The sequence below is a fragment of the Heloderma suspectum genome, chromosome 4, assembly GCF_057233095.1.
Source record: "Heloderma suspectum isolate Gila_16-S chromosome 4, 16-S_ref, whole genome shotgun sequence".
NCBI classification, from domain to species: Eukaryota; Metazoa; Chordata; class Lepidosauria; order Squamata; family Helodermatidae; genus Heloderma; species Heloderma suspectum.
In genome coordinates this window covers 221,084,784-221,102,914 of record NC_139461.1, presented here as the reverse complement: position 1 = coordinate 221,102,914, position 18,131 = coordinate 221,084,784, and the positions used below count along the sequence as shown (strand labels likewise).

The 18,131-nt window shown below is 45.9% G+C and overlaps 1 protein-coding gene across 1 annotated transcript; it reads right to left on the bottom strand.

Annotated features, from left to right (window-relative positions):
- LOC146348099 (cytochrome P450 2J2-like) lies at positions 1 to 17,548 on the bottom strand. Its single transcript, XM_084852360.1, has 9 exons — positions 16,973 to 17,548; positions 15,073 to 15,235; positions 14,103 to 14,252; positions 12,534 to 12,694; positions 11,184 to 11,360; positions 9,887 to 10,022; positions 7,347 to 7,534; positions 5,515 to 5,653; positions 1 to 3,357 (listed from the first exon to the last, which is right to left on the bottom strand). The coding sequence occupies exons 1-9, from the start codon at positions 17,171 to 17,173 to the stop codon at positions 3,182 to 3,184; spliced, it is 1,491 nt and encodes a 496-aa protein (XP_084708486.1). The 5' UTR covers positions 17,174 to 17,548; the 3' UTR covers positions 1 to 3,181.
- Positions 17,549 to 18,131: the final 583 nt, after the last annotated feature.

Sequence of the window (18,131 nt, the reverse complement as noted above, 5' to 3'; positions counted from 1 at the left end):
GACACATTGTATATTTTATTCATTCAACACTTGTATATGTTGTCTTTACCAGTAAAATTATCTGAAAGAGGCTTGTATAAGCAGCAGTTGACTAACAAGAAAGTTCATGAAAATAAAACACCAATAAAAGCCAGCACTAAAAAAAAGCAAGATAAAACTTCCAGCCCAAAGGTATTAAGAACGAACCACGAGACATAACCAAAACCAACCAGCAGTTTAAACCAAAAAACTCTCTTGAAAAAGGATGAATTTAAGACAAATTGAATTCTTCTTGAATTTATTCTGACTGTTTTAAAAGGTGAATACTAAGAACGAACCACAAGATATAACCAAAACCAACCAGCAGCTAAAACCAAACAGTGGAAGTCAAAAAAACTCTCTTGATAAAGGATGAATGTAAGACAAATTGAATTCTTCTTGAATTTATTCTGACTGTTTTAAAAGGTGAATAATGAAAATAAAACATCAATAAAAGCCAGCAGTAAAACAAAGCAAGTTAAAACGTCCAGCCCAAAGATACTAAGAACGAACCACGAGACATAACCAAAACCAACCAGCAGTTGAAACCAAACAATGGAAGTCAAAAAAACTCTCTCATGATAAAGGATGAATGTAAGACAAATTGAATTCTTCTTGAATTTATTCTGACTGTTTTAAAAGGTGAATAATGATTTAACCATGATTTCTGTGGCTTGTATTCTTTCACTTAATATGGAATATTAAACCCACGTGGTGCTTCACAGTTGGTTCCCTGTATTGAATGCATGGTTATTTTCATTAGATTCAAAAGCTCTTTGTTGGTATAACAACTTATAAATGGACCCCATGGTTAATTATGGAATCTGTAATTTATTTGACTTTTCCAGAAATTAGCTTTTTGAGCTCTGCCATCTAGCCACAAATGAAGCCTGGATCCTTTAATTACAGGTGCCAGAAAGAAGTGTTGGTTTTACATATCTGGAAAATTTCAGGGAGGTTGGTGAAAGTTTGTGGGAGAAAGAGCAGTTTAAACCAAAAATCAAAAACCAAAACAACCCCCCCGAAAGCCACCCTCCCCCTGCCAAACGTGACTCATACACTCAGCCTAACGTACCTCACAGGGTTGTTGTAAGGATAAAATGTTGGGAGGATGTTGTTTGCCATAGAACCAAACACGTGTTTTACATTTCCTTGCCAGTGAGGAGGAGGTGGGCATGACTTTGGGCCAGTCACAGGGCAGTTTCGCATGACACGCTAAGCCACCCTGTGAATAAGCTACACATTATGGGCTATTTGCAGAAAAAGCCATAGTGCACCTGACCGATGATCAGGGTCACTGTGGGTTGTTCCCCTGCTCCTTCTGCCTTGGTGCTCTGGCCGGTATCCCAGTGTGTTTCATGGGAGAACCTGTCTTGTCTGCCTGTCCTGTCGCCCTCCCCACTCCGATCACTACCCCTTTTCATTTCCCTGCTTTTAGAAAATATTTTTTCAGCCCCAGAAATTTGCAAAAATGGGGTTCCACATTTTTAAAATTATTGTTTGGGCCCCAGAAATTTGTGCAAATGTGATCACAGTTGATCCTATTCTATTTTTTGTTGGTCTTTCCCAAACGTGCCCTTTTGACAGCTGAAACATACAAGGGCATGGACAAGGCAAGGCTACACCTATCAGACAGTTGTAAGTGCACACTGGCGCAATTGCTAGAGACTGACAAATAAAATAAAAGTTTTAAAAAATCGCATTTGTGCACATTTCCGGGGCCAGGCTGGTAAAAAAGTGACAGCCCCTCCAACGTGCCATTTGAGCCTTGTTGCAAGGCCAGTCACTGGCACGGGAGGCTTGAGGCAGCATGGGCTGGTGCGATCACGAAGAGCGCCAGGGGTGTTTGCTGCTCTTGCCGAGGTGCTCCTCACCCGATCGCTGCAACCCATGGTGAAATGGCTCTCCCAGATATGGATGACACGTCAACCCGCCATGCGTCAAAGAACTGGGGATATCAGAGAATACCGCCACAGATCTTGGGGAGGCCGAATGCCAGCACATTCAGCCCCCCGAAATCGGTGGCTGAACGGTCTGGCCCCCCCGCCACCCCTGGGACGAGACTTACCTTGGGCAAATCTTCCTGGCAGCGGCGGCGGCTCCGGCAGCGGCTCCGGCGGCGGTTCGGCGGTGGCGACCGGTCTTCCAACCGCCTGCCGCCACTGCCATTTCCAGGTTTAAAAAAAAAAAAAAACACGTGATAGGCTATGTAAAGATTTACGTAGCCTATCACGGCTAAATTTTAAAAGAACACCGTGATAGGCTACGTAAATCTATCACTTTCCTTATTTTGGCACGTCTTAGTCTACGTAAACATTTACGTAGACTAAGACGGCGAAAATAAGGGGAACGCAAATAGCGTAGCGTCTTACAATTACAATTTCTTGAGGTGAGGAGGAAGAGGAGAAGCTCATTGGATGGCTTTGGGCCAGTCACAGACTTTTCACCCTAACCTACCTCACAGGGTTGTTGTGAGGATAAAATCCTGTGCGGATGAAGGGACCACGTGCCATAGGACAAAGCAGATTAACCAGGGTTTCTGAATTCCAGTGCAACAGTCATTCGATAAGTCTCCAAACACAGGCACAGAAGACAAAATGGTTCCTTCCCCTGAGGCACTCTTTAAAAGCTTTGACATCCCACCATTGCCAGCCTGTGGGGCCGCTGGCGTCCCCTTTTCTAGGATTAGGATAGGACACATGTGACCCATAAAGGAACCCAAAAACACGTGCAGCACTTCAAAGAGAGTGTGATCAAGGGCAGAGCCAGCACCAAATGCTCTCAGGTGCAAAGATTATTTTAAACATAATAAAGAACACTTGCAAAGGGATCATGTGGTCATTCTGCTCTTTCCGTCCTTACCGCCGTAAAACAGAGTGATGCAGCACTGCGGAACCATGGGCCGATTACAAATGGATCCTGATGTCATTTGGACCTTTCCCCCATCCGGCAGTCCCATGAAATAAAGCCCTGGCAATTGCACCATAAACCGTCATCTGGAAGCATCCCACATCCAGGCAGGAAAGTGGGACATAATAATGGAATACATAAAGGCATAAGAATAGAACAATGGCTGACATCGGTTCCACACTGGGCCATGAGAACAGAAATGCAGGAGAAACTCGCAGCTGACCCTGCTTCTTTTCAGAGTCCTGTGGTTTCCCTAGCGAGAGAATGCACATATCTGGTATGGCAGTGGGCCCAATATAAATCCCATCCTGAAGTCAAGGTTTAACGTCACATCCTTTGGAGGCTGGAAAGTGAACTTCTGGATTAGGGCAGTGAAGAAAAGAAAAAGCTCCATCCTCGCCAACTTCTCTCCAAGACAAACTCGCTTTCCTAGAAGAGAAGGACAAAGTGGTCCTGTTAGCAGAGGGCTTTTGCAATGGTGGACTCGTTCATGTTCCCTTGGCCCCCACCTTCCTCATGCACACACACAAGGAGAGCAGCTTCAGTCTCACGTCTTTAATTCACTCTCAACAGGTTCATTACAGATGCAAATCCCCGAAGACTCTCAGGCTACAAAGGAATGACAGCAGGGAATCCAAATGGGAGCTACGATGTTGCCCGCAGTTTGAACAGGGACTTGCTGGCTAGAATAACTTTGGGAGGGGAACCCCTCCCATCCAGTGATGCTCCCCTATGTCGCCCTCACGCATCGCCAACCGGGTCGACCGTCTGAGCTCCACCACCAACTTTTCCCGCTTCACTCTGCACCGCACTCTAGCATCCCTCCAGCCCTGCTCCATGCTCCACGCTCTCTTCCTCCTCCTCCTGGATTCTCACGGGGGGGGGGGGGCTTTAGGCCCAGCCATCTGGGTGCTACCCTCATGAGAAGCATGCCTAGTGATATCTGAACTGGCTGGGGATGATGCCTTCCCCCATTCTTGCTGTTCACATTCTGAATCTGGACTGCTAACTATCTCCATTCACTCAGAATCAGTCCTGACACTCTGCTTTTGCAGTTAGTTGTGGCTACAGCAACTAACACAGCAAAGCACCCATCAGGACCATGACAGATCAGGAAATAAAATGCCTTTAAAAGTTGGTGTGTAATCAGAAATCACGTACAAGCCCTTATACCCATTTCTTATTCAGGAGGATGGGGGAACAAAGCGGATTTGGTCATGGTTCCTAGAACTCTGAAATACAGAACTTCATGTATTTCGAATTTTATATCTTAATGCTTATTTCTCTGTTCCCCACATCCCAATGGCTGGGAGAAGGCAACAACACATTTCACAAAAATACGAATTGAAAGCATCCAGTTAATGGGTTGGATCCACTTCACTGAGCTCTGCTTGCACTTGAAGAAGAGGGCGCAGAGGCAATCATCGCGATTCCTCCATCTCCCTACGGCCCCTTGTGCCTCCTGAAAAGCTGCTCTGGAAAGCAAAGGAGCAGGACCCCTTTGGAGAAACATGAGAGGTAATGCAGGGGGAAGATGGCCTCCCCACCCCTCTCCTCCAGTGATGAGCCTCTGCTGGACCCCACTGCCTTCCCGTCTGGTTCCATGCCAATATCTGTTTCAAATGGATATTAGTTGAGCACATCATACCTGCTGCAACCGTCAGCTGGCTTGAACAAGGTCTCTAGCAAAAGTGTTGAACCTCTTTCAACCAGAGGGTCAAATTCCATTTCAGAGCCGTTCTTGGGGGCCACATTCTAGTGGAGGATAGGAAGGAAGGCAAAGGGGGTGGGGTAAAATACCCTAACTGTCACTTTATTTTAGCTTAAAGTTCTTACTGCCACAACTGAGCCTTAGGAGAGGCATCTCAGCCTTTCTGAATGGAGGGAAAACTGCAGAAATGCTGGGAAAAAAACCAAACAATTGCTGGTCAGAGGAAAGTGGGTGGATCCAAATGAAGGGGGTGTGGCCAATTGGGGAAACCTGGAGGGCCACATTTGGCCCCCCGGTGGGAGGTCCTGCACCCCCGCTCTACAGCCAATGCCAAATAGAAAGGCCTCACAAATGCATCCAGACGATACAGTGGTCTCTTGGGAGACAATGTCCCATAACTTTAAGGGCAACTGTTGACGACAGCTTTTCTGGACATAGCTGCTCTGACACAGAGGATAACCTCGAGAGGAACTCTCACCCGAACTTAGAGTTCGTAATATGCTGCGGTTTATATACCCCTCACTGCCCTTTTCTCTTTACATTTGGAGATGGCTTGGTTCAGAGTGTGGCAAGCAGAGCAACACAGAGTTGTTCCTGTTCCAGATCATGGAGCAGGATCTCTGGCCCTCAAGCAACAGTTTCTGGCAAAATGAGGAAAAGCTACACTGACCCTATGAATTAGTGAGTGACATTTCAGGCATGGTGAGAGCAGCGGGTGGGGACTCAAGCTTCCACATAGTCATGGCTTTATGCAATATTTAGGAGCAATCTAGGGATTCCTGCATTGTGCGGGGGGGGGGGGGACTCGATGGTCTTACAGGCCCCTTCCAGCCCTAACATTCTATGGTGTTATGATCACCTTTTAAAAAAAATACCTGCAGAGAATGGCAGGAATGCTTCCCTTTTCCTGAACTGACCATTCTCCAGGAAATGGCCCGGATTAAAGACATTAGGCGTTTCCCATTCATCTTTGTCGAACAGCACTGATGTCAAGCTGGGGATCAAGATGGTTCCCTGCCAAAGAAAGAGCAGAGAAGAAAGCAGATTAAAATGTCAGGGAACTCCTTAGTGTATTGAGCAATGGCTCTACAACTGTACTAAGCCTCCAACTCTATCTGCAGACGCACAGAGAAAGGTCAATTTTTGGCTGTGAGAATCTCTGTTCAGTACTTAGTAGTTCTTGAAATGTTTTACAAAAACTTCAGGTCCCCTTATAGATTTTTAAATGTATTATCAAAACATGGGACTATTTTAGAGTTAGGATTAGAAACACCACACACTGACAGAGTTCAGGTCTGTGTATCCGTTCAAACTCAGAACTGAGTGGGCATCCGGTTTCATCAAGGAGCTGGAACGAAGCAAAGCTAGCCCAAACCACCCCACCCCATCCAGATTATACTGTGTCCTCAATACATCCCAAGAGTTGCAAAAATAGCAATAACTCCAGACAGCTCATAGCAGCCAAATCAAACCACAGAGGCAAAAGGAAATCTCCCAGTAGTACTAACCAAGTCTCAGAAAATGTGTTCATAAGACTGGCATATCCTAGTCTTATTTAGACTCCAGCATCCTTCTGAGATCTCAGGCTGAGGAAGCCATCAAGACTAAAAATGCAGGCCTGTGCATCTGCCTGAGCCAGTGCTATTGCAGCTGTTATGCCCATAAGTTCTACAACTCCATAGAAGCAGAGGAGAAGGAATAATGGGCAAACCACCATATCATGGAGGGAGGGGCCAGACCTATGACTGAGTGAGTAAGCCTGCAGTCTCCTAATGAGGTGTCAGGGCTCAGCTTCAGTACTGCAGTGGGCCTTGTAGGTTATAGCTGGGATTTGATTAGAAGTGGCCTGGAAGGGCTTGGGCCTATTCAGTTTCTGGAAGGTCAGAGTCTGTGTGAGCTTATCTCCATCAGTGTTCTCAAAGCAGAGCCAGGGGGAGTCGCCCAACTCCCTGTCCACCTGCTGGTCTGGCCTTGGCAGGCAGGGAGGCTGGAAGCTGTCCCTGATAACCTGATGGAGGTGGGGTGGGGTTTGCAGAAGGGTCGGCCAGGTTGAAGTGTCACTGCTGGAGGGCTGAGCAGTGCCGCCCCATTTAGCCTGGAAGGCTACAGGCCCTTGTCTGTCAAGGGATCTGGAGGGGGTGTCCACACAGTCACGCCCTCCCTTTTAAGCTGATGCAAAGGCTCAGACCTACAACTGAGTGAGTAAGCCTGGGGTCTCCCAATGTGGTGCCCACCGGGCTCCCTACCCAACATGTTTTTTTTAAAAAAATTCTTAGGATTGTTTTTATTAAGTTTTTTAAAAATTGGGATACTGGTGTGCTGCGAAAGAAAGTGCTGCCCTTCAGTACCAACTTTATTTGGGTCCAAAAGGGTGGTTTTCTGTTTCAGATCCTCTGTCCTGTACTTAGGTTCTTGGATCTTAGGTAGTTTTCTTTTAGTCTCACCAGTTGGTCTTTTTGGAAGGGCAGCCATGCAGCCATTGTATGAATGCGCAAGGCCCCAACGGCGACCATCTTGTGAGAGCACCCATGACACTTTCAAATGTCCAAACATGCTGACTGACCGGAAAAGTTTGGGTACCACTGGAGTAAGCTTTTCTCCATCAGTGACAACTAAAGGGTCTGATATAACTGAGAACTTCGGATTGGCTTAAACTTTGGCATCTCACAGGAAGATATATTACTAAGATTATTTCCTTAACACTTACTTTGGGCAAACGAAACCCAGCCAGTGTTGTGTCGTTAGCTGCCATCCGGGGCAAATTCAAAGGCACAATGTTACCTATCCTTTGAACTTCGTGAATAACCGCATTGGTATAGGGCATGCGATCCCTGTCGTCCATCGCTGGCTGTCGCGACTGGCCAATCACAGAGTCTATTTCCGCTTGGACCCTTGCTAGAAACACAAAGTAACATTTGCTGTTGGTACAAGAAAAACAAACCCAAACTCTCAGGAAGCAGGGTGTCTCCAAGAAACAGGGAGCCGGGTCAAGGGCAATGACTGCACAGTTGGCAAAACATACACACACAGTTCTGCTTGCATGAGAAGAATATGTAGCTCTCCGTGACAGAACAAGCATAAGTATGAACAAGTCCATCAAGGATCAGGCCCATCGAGGGACACAGGGATGTCCACCCCAAGGGTTTAACAGCTACCACCATCTAACTTTTTGCAGACAGTTAGAATGCTTTTAAGAAAAGAACCCCCAAATTTAGGGATAGTGCATGCCGCTTAAAAGCCTCTGACAAAAGACACCTGCCTCCCGGATTATGGAGAGGCTAGAACTCTGAATAGTATACTAAGCCAATCAGATATGGAAGGGTGGACATATGACCTTCAGGTACAGAATTAGAACAATAAAAAAATAAATGTGTATGTATTTAGAGAAATCAGAATGAATGAGACCTTTAAAAAGTAGAAACAAATAAAAACTGCTAAAAGGTATCAATGAAAGCAGTTTCATACTTGGTATCATTTAACCAGCAAGTACAGCTCATGCCTTGGGTTTCTCCCACAAATAGCCCTTTGCTTTTACCCCTTTGTAAAGGTGGGGTGAGTCATGCTTCTCTGGGAACAAAGGAGTCTTGAGGGCAGCTATCTTTGGCTTGTTTCGGCACACTCGCTCGCGTACACACACCAATTCACTCAGACCATTTGACCTGAGCTCTCTCAGCCAAGGACAAGTCCTTTTCAATAGACAGAAACAGGCCTCCTGAGGGAGGGAGGATCCACCCCCTTTGGACTGGACTAACCACTGCCAGCTATATATAGCGGAACATGCCAGTACAGAAGTTGTTACAGCATTTGTTGCCACTGCAACCTGTACATGTGAGCCTGAGATAGGATTCCTCCCCAGAAAATCGTGGGTGTAAGCGCACGCACACGCACGCGCGCACACACACACACACACACACATACACACACACTGACAAACAGCTAACAGTGTGGATTTGTGAAGTATCTGCTGGTAGACATTCTCCAATTTGCAAAGAAAATTATGTGCACAAATATACACATCATGACAAATAGGCAGAAGGAAATTACATTTTTCCTGCACTTAGTCAAATGAAGTGTGGTCACGTTAGCCAAGCAAACTTTTAAATCCTGCTGAGTGCTGCACAAAGTCAGTATTCCACAAAGCGATTATTCCACAATATGTGCCCCTTTTCTTTACACTGCAGCTGTAATTCACCTGTAGAACCCGGACTTGCTAAGCAAAACACAAACAAACAAAAGTGCAATGGCACCTTGGAGGTTAAGGGGCTTCCATGTGGCATGAGCCACGATGCTCAGATGCAAGCCCAGAAGTCTGAGAAAATCTTTGAAAGGGATGCTGAGAACTGTACATGAATTGCATTTCCTGCACTGAAATGTCCAAATGAGAGCACCACATTGACTGGAATGCGGATATCTGTTTCTGCTTATTGTGTTTAATTACCTCTTTATTTCTTTACAATATTTATATACCGCTCCACATGTAGAACAGGTTTCAGAATGGTGAACACAAAGGATAAAACAGGAAAAGAATAAAAAGATTACAACAACACATTAAAATTATACTTAAAAAAATACAGAATGCCAATAGAAACCGTGTCCGGTCCATTAAGGAACGCCTCCTGGAACAGTGCTGTTGTCAGGAGGGGCTGGAAATGACGCAGGGTTGGTACCTGCCTGTCCTCCAGGGACAGGGATTTCCAAAGGAAGGGGGCTGACTGAAGGCTCTTCTCCTGGTGGACTCCAGCCGGGCCCTGGGCCCATGTGGAGCCGCCGGGGAAGCCCGCCGACGGCCTCAGTGACTGGGCAGCTTGGTAAGGGAGAAGGCGCTCTCTCACATATCCGGGTCCCCAGATGTTTAGGGCTTTGTACACGAGTACTACAGCCTCAATCCTGGCCCGGCAGAGAAGAGTCAGCCAGCGCGCTTCTCTCAGCAAAGGAGCTGCAGGCTGGACAGGGGCAGCTCCCGACCACAGCCGAGCTGCTGCACTAGCTCCAGCTTCCAGAGCTTTGTATCACTTTAGAAAATATCCTGACTGAGGCAGATCATGGAGCAGAGTTCACATATCCTGGCTCCCGGTTCTATTCCTGAGTCCCCAGAAGAGACTTTTACACACTGCTATGGAATTAGCTTTGTGCAGTTATTATTGGGCTAAAGACAGGGGCAAAGAGTCACTTAGTATAGCAATGTAACAGCACAGTACTGCATTAATTTTTAAAAAGTAGTTCAACAGAAAAAAATAAATTTCTAACCTTGAATTTCTGGATAAATGGCCATGTACAGCAAAGCCCAGCGCAGCGTTGTAGAAGTTGTTTCAGTTCCAGCAAAAAACAGATCCATTGTTGAATGTAGGAGGGTTTCATCATGGAAACTGGAAGCAACATCCTCCTTAAAAAGAGAAAATGCAGCAGCATGTTATGCTTTCAACAAAAACTTCATGCGAACATCGTCCCCAGCTGTCACTTGATCACATTGCGAGTCAAGATGTCTCTATTCGGGATTTGATACCACCAGATTAATAGTCTTGAGAATCATTGAAGCTGGGACTAAATAAAGGGAAAAGAAAGACACCCAGTAATTCCTGATCTGGACTTCAAAGCCCAGAGAGATTGTATTCAGACAGGCAGAAATAACAGTAGATCATGTGATTCCTCTAGAGAGTGTGTGTGTCATGTCAGCTATTTGCTCTGACAGACAAGTTGTGAAATTTATGTTGGCAAGTAACTTGAACACACAGCTAAAGCACACACAAGAAAACTTTCCTAACGGACACAACAATCTTTTCATAGAGAGCTGAAAAATAAGTCCCAAACTAGCAAGGTACCAACTTTACTCTCATGTATAAAGTGTCACAACAGACTAGTAGATGGGATGTTCTGGTAAGCCTAGAAAGCACCAGCTAGCTTGCCATATATGCACATGTGAATTTAACTCATACACTGTTGTAACTCCACCAGTGTAGGCAGTGAACAAGTGGTGAAATCCCACCCCCTTGGAAAACATTTTGTGATATGCACATACCCCTCCCCTGTCTGAATTCATGCAGAATCAATGGGAACTCTAGCCCTATTCAGGCATTCTGAAAGCATGTTGTTTAAACACATGAGGGGAGGGAACACTCTAGCCCTGCCCCTGTCCCTCATCGCTTTCGTTGCCCTGCATGAGTGGAGGGTGACTGTTTGAAGCAGAGAGCCTCCTCTATCCATGGGGGTCTCCACACAATCCAGAATGCTGGATATTCACTGTTCCAGAGTGTGTAGAGAACCTCCATGGAGAGATTGATGAATCTCTTCATTTCAGTCACCCCTCACATGTGCAGGACAATAAGAGTGATGCCGGAGGAGGGCAGGACTACCATGCTCCCCCTCCTCACATGTTTAAACAACACTCTTTCAGAACACCTGAATAGGGCTAATGCTGAGGGAAACCACTGAAGGCTATTAGGACAAATCAATTGGCCTGTTCTATTCTTTGACACGGTGTCTGTCTTCTTCTCCTAAAAATTAAGAAACATGTTCATTCCAACCTGCTCTCGATATTGTCAATTACCTTGGCCATTTCATTTAGATATGCATCAATGAAATCTCTGGTTTCAGAAGGGTTCCAGTCTTCCTTGTGCTTCTCAATGATTTCTCTCACAAATGATTTCATCTCTCCCCAGTTTTTAAAAATGGTCTGATGAGGCCCGGGCAAACATTTCATGAGGGCTGGAAAGGCATTGTACAGCTGGGGAAACAAACACTAAAATTATGCTGTGTTTAGGAGAAAAAACATGGAACGTCTAGTAAACCTCCCCAAACATCATCCTACTATCAAGTGAAAGGAGCTAGCAGAATGAAAAGACATATTTGGCCTATTCCAGGAAAAGCTAAAGGAGTATGGCCCCAGAGTACACACAATAATCGCCACTGGGATGCTGCGTCAAAATGGTATCTGCATGGCGAATTCTCAACTCTTTGGTCAGAATAGGAATTGCAGAGCATGAGTTGCACTTAGCACAGGGATGCTATCACAAAGGACATCCCTGTTCTACACGCACTGTGGAAATCACCTGCGAATGGCATTTTAATGCATCACTGTGTGGAGTGCAGCACATGCTGTAACTCTTGAATCCAATTTATAAATTTGCTCAAAATCGCCATTGTTATTTAATTGCATAAACATTCTAGGACTTTGGGAGATCAGGGGCTTGAATATTCTTTGTGTAGAAAATGGGCAGTGTGCACAGCTAGCGCGACAGGAAGCGAATGAACCTTTAAGCAAACAGAAATGAGCTGAAATGCTCATTTCCAGAACGGGGCAGGTCTGCAAAGCTCCCAGAAGGGAGAACCACTCATTTCCACTCATTTCCAAGGTTGCTTTAGGAAGCACTAGTGGTGGGTCCTGCTGGTGCCACAGAAACAGTGGGAGCAGAGCGGCAGGGTAGGATACTGCCCCCCCAAACCAATTTCTTGCCTGTGAGAAGCTACCACAATAGAAAAGTGGGTTCTGGTGCAGCCTCGTGATTCCCCACCTTGAAGTCTGAACTGTGTGGTAGTACATGACCTGTATTTTTTGGCTGCTCCATCCGTTATTGAAAATAGACACACCCCAACCCATATGTCTTCAGTGTCACCCCACATTTCCTGCAGAAGGGGATCTGACACAAAAGGAAAATAATGTCTGAGGACAACCAGTCAGAGACATGGGAGATGAATGTTCTAATCAGAATAAAAAGATAGTTGAGATGTGCTTGTGGTTGCCCATTAAATCACAAAGCTTGTCTGAGAATGTCTGAGAAGAACCATTCCAAGAAGCAAGAAAAGAATGTTGAGGTCGGGTTTTGACAGTCTAAAGGAGAGAAGAAAAAGAAACATGGGATTTGGTGTGGTTGCCCATTAGATCGCAAAGCTTCCATACCTGGCTCCAAAGAGTTCCCAGAAGCTGCATAGTTTTATCAAGCAAGTGCAATAACCTCTGGAAACGGCTGTCATGATAATCAAAGCGGTACCCAAAAGTGATGGAACAGATGATATTTGAAACGGCATTATTAATCTGAAACTGAGGGTTAAATGGTTGTTCTGGAGAGAAGAAAGATGGCAGAGGAAATATTAGAATAACTATGATTATGGCTCCCATTCAGCAAAAATATAATATGTGGGAAGTAGTAGGACCTTGAATAGAAAAAAGTATTAACTACATTATTAACAAATCCAGTAATTTAAACTGGAGTAGCACAGGACTCTGCTGTATAGAGTTATGTATGTGACATGCTTCACATTTGCATTTTCAAGGAAACATCTGTCTCCTTTATACTTTAGAGCATAATCCTATGAATGTAGACAGAGAAAAAAGCCCTACAACTCCCACCATGCTTCAGCCAGCCATGCTGCAGGACGTCTTTCTGGCTAAACATGTATAGGATTGCACCCTGATGAAGGGATTATTCTGCACCAGGACAGCACAGTGTTACAGATGGAGGAGGCCTTGAGCATGAAGGTGCGTTGGTGGAGTCTTACAGCCTTAGTGATGCTACTAATGAAAGCTTCACAGCTCTAGATATAGATTTCTAGCATATTTACCTGTAAGATTATCAAACCATAATTTACCAAAGCAGGACATTTGGAACAAGCATGTCAGGGTGGACACTGAGCCCATAGAATCCCAGAGTAGTTCTGATTCTGAGGAAGAGCAGTCGCTCCTGGGAGAGGAGCGCGCTCCTCTTTCCCAGGGCCCACAGCTGACGGAGATTCCTCCCACCAGCATTCCTAGATTAGAAAGTAGTCCAGGGAGTGACCGAGCAGAGATAGCAGATTGGTGGATGCGCGACGCAGACGCAGAGAGCGGCGCCAGATGGAGGGCGCGGAAAGGAGGCGTAGTGCCCAGTTGGCGCGCAAACAACGGCTGCGCCCAGAGGATCCAAGGGAAAAGGGGAGGGACTCTCCCTAGTCCTTAAGTTCAGGGGTCTGCCAGTAATTCCCTTTCAGACGGGGACCAACTGTTCCAACTTAGGGCATAGGTACTGTGCTGCTCAGATCTAGTTGCAAACAGTAGAGTTGTTAAATTGTAAAAGAAGAATAAAGCTCTGAAAGGAATCCCTTTGTCTGTGTCTGGTCTTGGCTACTGGATTAGACTGAGAGAGGCCTCCAAGGAGCCCTTGACAGAGCATTTAATTAATTTCTTTCAAACACATACGGGCAACCTGCAACGTTCCGCGGTTTTTCCTGCCACCCAGCTGATCAGCCATCAGCTGGGAGAGGGGAACAGGTTGCTGTTTCCCGATTGCTATTAACAGTGCTGCCATCTGTGCCATGGTGTCAGGCCTTAAATGTGTTTGTTTGTATTTGGCCCAAGTTCCTCTCCATCATTGCTCTAGCAGTGTAACCACTTGCTATATTTGTCCCCTAGAGCACTAACACAGCAAAAATATTGTTGAGCTTCTGCATACAAAACAGCTGCTTAAATATCTTCAGCACCACTAGGCCTTACCGTTCTGCTCTTCAATTGCATCTGTTAAATATCTGCTCTCCTCCTGTATTCGTTCTTCAAAGCTTCTTTTGCCCAGGCCAAAGTTTCTTAGAGTTGATAAGACAAATCGTCTTTGTTGTTTCCAGCTAAGTCCATTAGACGAACCCAGTCCTGGATGGAAAGTGTTGACATTATACTGCTAAGCACCTTTAACATTCCTTTTACATTGGAAAGAAGGACTCCTTTCTCTTTCTGGCTATTGTATTTGCCCTGCTTAAGACACATGTCTGCAACACATTTGGTGAAGATTAAGGTTTGCTGGTGGATTTTATCTGGTTGCGCTTAATTCTGCTATCATTCTGATTTTGCTGCTACTGCTGCTACTGTATTGCTGCTTTTGTGCATTTTACTGCTTGGGACTGGGTTTTAATGCTAAATTTATTATATATTAAATTTGTTTCAAACATTTTGGAAAGCGGGAACAGGTAAAATGTCACCTAGTTCATATTGTTAACAACTGTTGCTACAACCATAAAGCTGCAATCCTATGTATACTTACCTGGAACTGAATCCCATTGAAATTAGGGCTGTGCACTGCTTTGGCCTGAGGCCCGAACCCTGTGTCCAGGCCTCAGGACCTGGCAGTGGCAATGGAGCAACAAAGGCGGCAAAGGGAGAGGTGAGGGAAAGGTGGCGGTGAAGGTAGACAAGGTGGTGGAGAAGGCGGTGGGAGGAGAAGGTGGCGGCGAGGGCAGAGAAGGCAGTGGCGAGGAGAAGGCGGAGGCGAGGGCAGAGAATGTGGTGGCGAGGAGAAGGCAGCAGCAGAGGTGGCAGCAGCATTGGAGGAGGCGGTGGCTGAATGCACTGGCGTTCGGCCTCAGCGAGATCCGTCGCGGAATTCTCTGAAATCCCTAAACAAAAGTTTGCACATTTTATGGCAGACAATAAAAAAAAACCTAGAAGAAGTTTAGCCTTATTAAAAGGAACTCACCAGACGTCCCAAACATTTCACGCATAAGAGGAAATTCTGGACGACCCACAAAATTTTCGCCTTGATGAACAAGGGCTTCCTTCACCAGATGCAATCCATTCACAACCACACCCCGCATACTTCCAATCTGCAAGCTGAAGATATCTCCAAATTTTTCTCTAAGCTGGAGGGAGAAGGAGGAACAATGGAAATGACTGGATACATTCCAGATTAATGTATAGTTGGTGCTCAAAGAATGCCTGTAGGGAGAATAGGCAACTTTGGTTGCCATCAAATAATACATGATCCCCCCAAAATCCATGAGAACAAAGCCCAAGGATGCGAGATTTGCAATTTCCCGGGAGAACTGATTGGCAGCACTTTCAAAACAGAGCAAAGGACGTACTTATTCACATAATGCTGAATTTACTGATGGAATTCACGGACACAAGTTTAGATGGCTCATAGAGAGGAACAGACACATTTGTGGGATATACGTATCAAATGCATGTGAGGACAAACGGGGTCTCCACATGCAGAGGTGGCATGCCTCTGGATACCAGACTCTGGGGACAAACAGCAGCAAGAACATCAAGAGCACACAGAAAGAGACTGAACGTTAACTCCCCCCACACCCACCCAGGTCCTGTTGCTCTTGGAGCCTGTGGGGCCTGGGAGAGATCCACTGGTGCAGGCGGCCAGAAATCTGGCTGCCCTTCCCTGCACTTGGCACTTTTGAGGAGCGGCTTGCACGTTATGCTCTTTATATACTTCATCATCTGATAAAATAATACCAATTGATAATATGTTTTTCTGATTAATAGCACCTACTTTGAACTGAATTAGAAAGGCTATACATTATTATTGAAGAGAATTGTTTATTTGGATTGTTTCTATCGGCTTGGATCCAGGATCATCATTCTGCCAGTGGAAGGATACCCCTGGGCCCTGGCAGAACAAGATTGTGGAGAGGGGTATCCAGTGGAAGGATACCCCTTTCCTCCCACCGGAAGCTCCCTGTGTGCCCTCAAAATCTCTTCTGGGTCCACCTCTGTGTGTCTGGAAGTGAGTGGTTACTAGAATGGCTACCATAATGGTGTATTCTGGTGTTGCGACTCTGAGCCGCTTTGGGTATATTTCTGGGGGAAAGTGGCATAGAAATTAAGGTAACCACAACAGCCCATGTCATGTAAATATGATGGTGGTTTTCAATACATCATCCTAGAAACCTTTGCCTGTACAGGTACTGAGGCCTTAGGAGCCTGCAGTTCAGATTACTATGAAGTGGGTGGGCATACTCCATGGATGCTCAGAGTAGCCGTACTTCCAGCCGGTGAGGGACCCTGTGGAGGAAAGAAGCTCCTTTCTAAAGCTCAGGATTTCACAGAATCAGGGACTTGAAGGGGGCCTTGTAGGCCATCCAGATCAACCCCAGCTTGGCATAGGAATTACAGAGCCAGAACATCCCCATCAGATAACTGTCCAGCCTCTGCTAGAAAACTTCCAGCAAGGGAGAGCCCACCTCACCCCACTAGGCAATTGGTTCCATTGTAGGACTACTCTTATCATCAAGGTCTTTCTCCTAATGATCTGCCAGTCTAATCTCCTGTACCTTAATGCCTGTGAGATCTCATCCTGCCCACCGAAACAGCAGAGACAAATACTCAATGCTATGGCCCTTCTGGTATTTGAAGAGCACAAGCATGTTCCCCCATGGCCTTCTCTTCTTCTGGCTAAGCATACCTAGTTCCTCCATCCTTTCCTCATACAACATGTTTTCTGGACCCCTGAACATCTTCATTGCTCTCCTCTCAATCTGTTCCAGTCTGTCTGCAGCCTTTGTAAAGTGCAATGCCTGTAACTGTTTCCTTAATAAGGATTTACTCCAAGATAATGTGCTCAAACCAGTCCTCATCCTTACCTTTTGTGTAGAGATATGAGGTTTCTTGACATCGATATCCAGAAGATTGCCCAGAAACGGAAGAGGCACAGGTCCTGGAGGAAAATCCCTTGGCTGCCTCCGTTTTACATAATCAGCAACGAGCAGAAAGGTAGCCAGGAACACCAGGACCACCTGTAGGGACAAGCTGTCCTGGAGGGCAGTAGGTAAGTGGAGCAGCATCGTCAACCTCTTCTAGCCGTGCCAAGTCAAAACACACTGCTGTCTACAGAGGGAAACCAAATCCAACCCGGAAAGCGAAGCTACACTGGCCAACTCTGCTAATGTGGTATGTTTGCTGTGCAAGAAAGGAGGACAAAGTTTGCGTGCCACAGCTCAATACGCCACACCCACAAAGAGGCATAATGCATATTACCCAGCTAGGAGCTCTGGCTAGGAAACATATTTTGTTTTGTTAACATGTTTAGGAAGTAATACTGAAAAATATTAGGGGGGCAGGTTTTCCTTCCTGTTCCTGAACCTGCAACTGACCAGCCCTTCAGTGGGCAGGAAGAGAGAGGAAGGGTTGCTTCCTGGCTCTACCCAACCTCCTTCCATCCCCGCAGACCTTTGCCCTTTGTTCACTCTGTCTCTCCACTCTCAGCCTCTAGCTTTACTATTTCTCTCCACCCAACCTGTTTCCTCACTATTTCTCTCCTTTTCCTATCATACAATCATATAATCATAGAATAGTAGGGTTGGAAAGGGCCTATAAGACCATCGAGTCCAACCCCCTGCTCAATGCAGAAATCATTCATCTTTCCCTTCCTAGCCCCTAGCCTTGTTCTTTCTCTTGCACTCAGCCCTTTCTCTTCCTGCTTCTCTCATCTCCCAGTCTCTAGCCTTGCTTTTCTAGCCTCATTTTTTCCCTCCCCTCTGCCATGCTATTTCCCTCTCTCCAGCCTCTAGTCTTGCTATTTCTCCCCCCACCATCTCTTTTGACTAGCAGCCCATGGCAGCCATTATAGAACTAGCCACATCCTCTATGAGACCATTTTGTGGTCATGCCCAAAGCAGTTTCTCAAAGTCCTAAATGTGCCCATCAGTCCAAAAGAGTTGGGGATCTCTGGTGTAGAGTGTTCTCTGGTCTTTTTCCTAGAGTGAAAGTAGCCCATTTGATACTAAGAAGACCCACTTTGGA

Bases quoted from the DNA above. Each gene is read 5' to 3' on its own strand.
- LOC146348099 (XM_084852360.1), bottom strand. From the start codon at position 17,173: ATGCTGCTCCACTTACCTACTGCCCTCCAGGACAGCTTGTCCCTACAG. The intron at 12,695-14,102 runs GTAAGGCCTAGT...TCTTCTCTCCAG, and splicing joins TGCAATTGAAGAGCAGAACG to AACAACCATTTAACCCTCAG. The intron at 5,654-7,346 runs GTAAGTGTTAAG...TTTCTTTGGCAG, and splicing joins CTGGGTTTCGTTTGCCCAAA to GGAACCATCTTGATCCCCAG.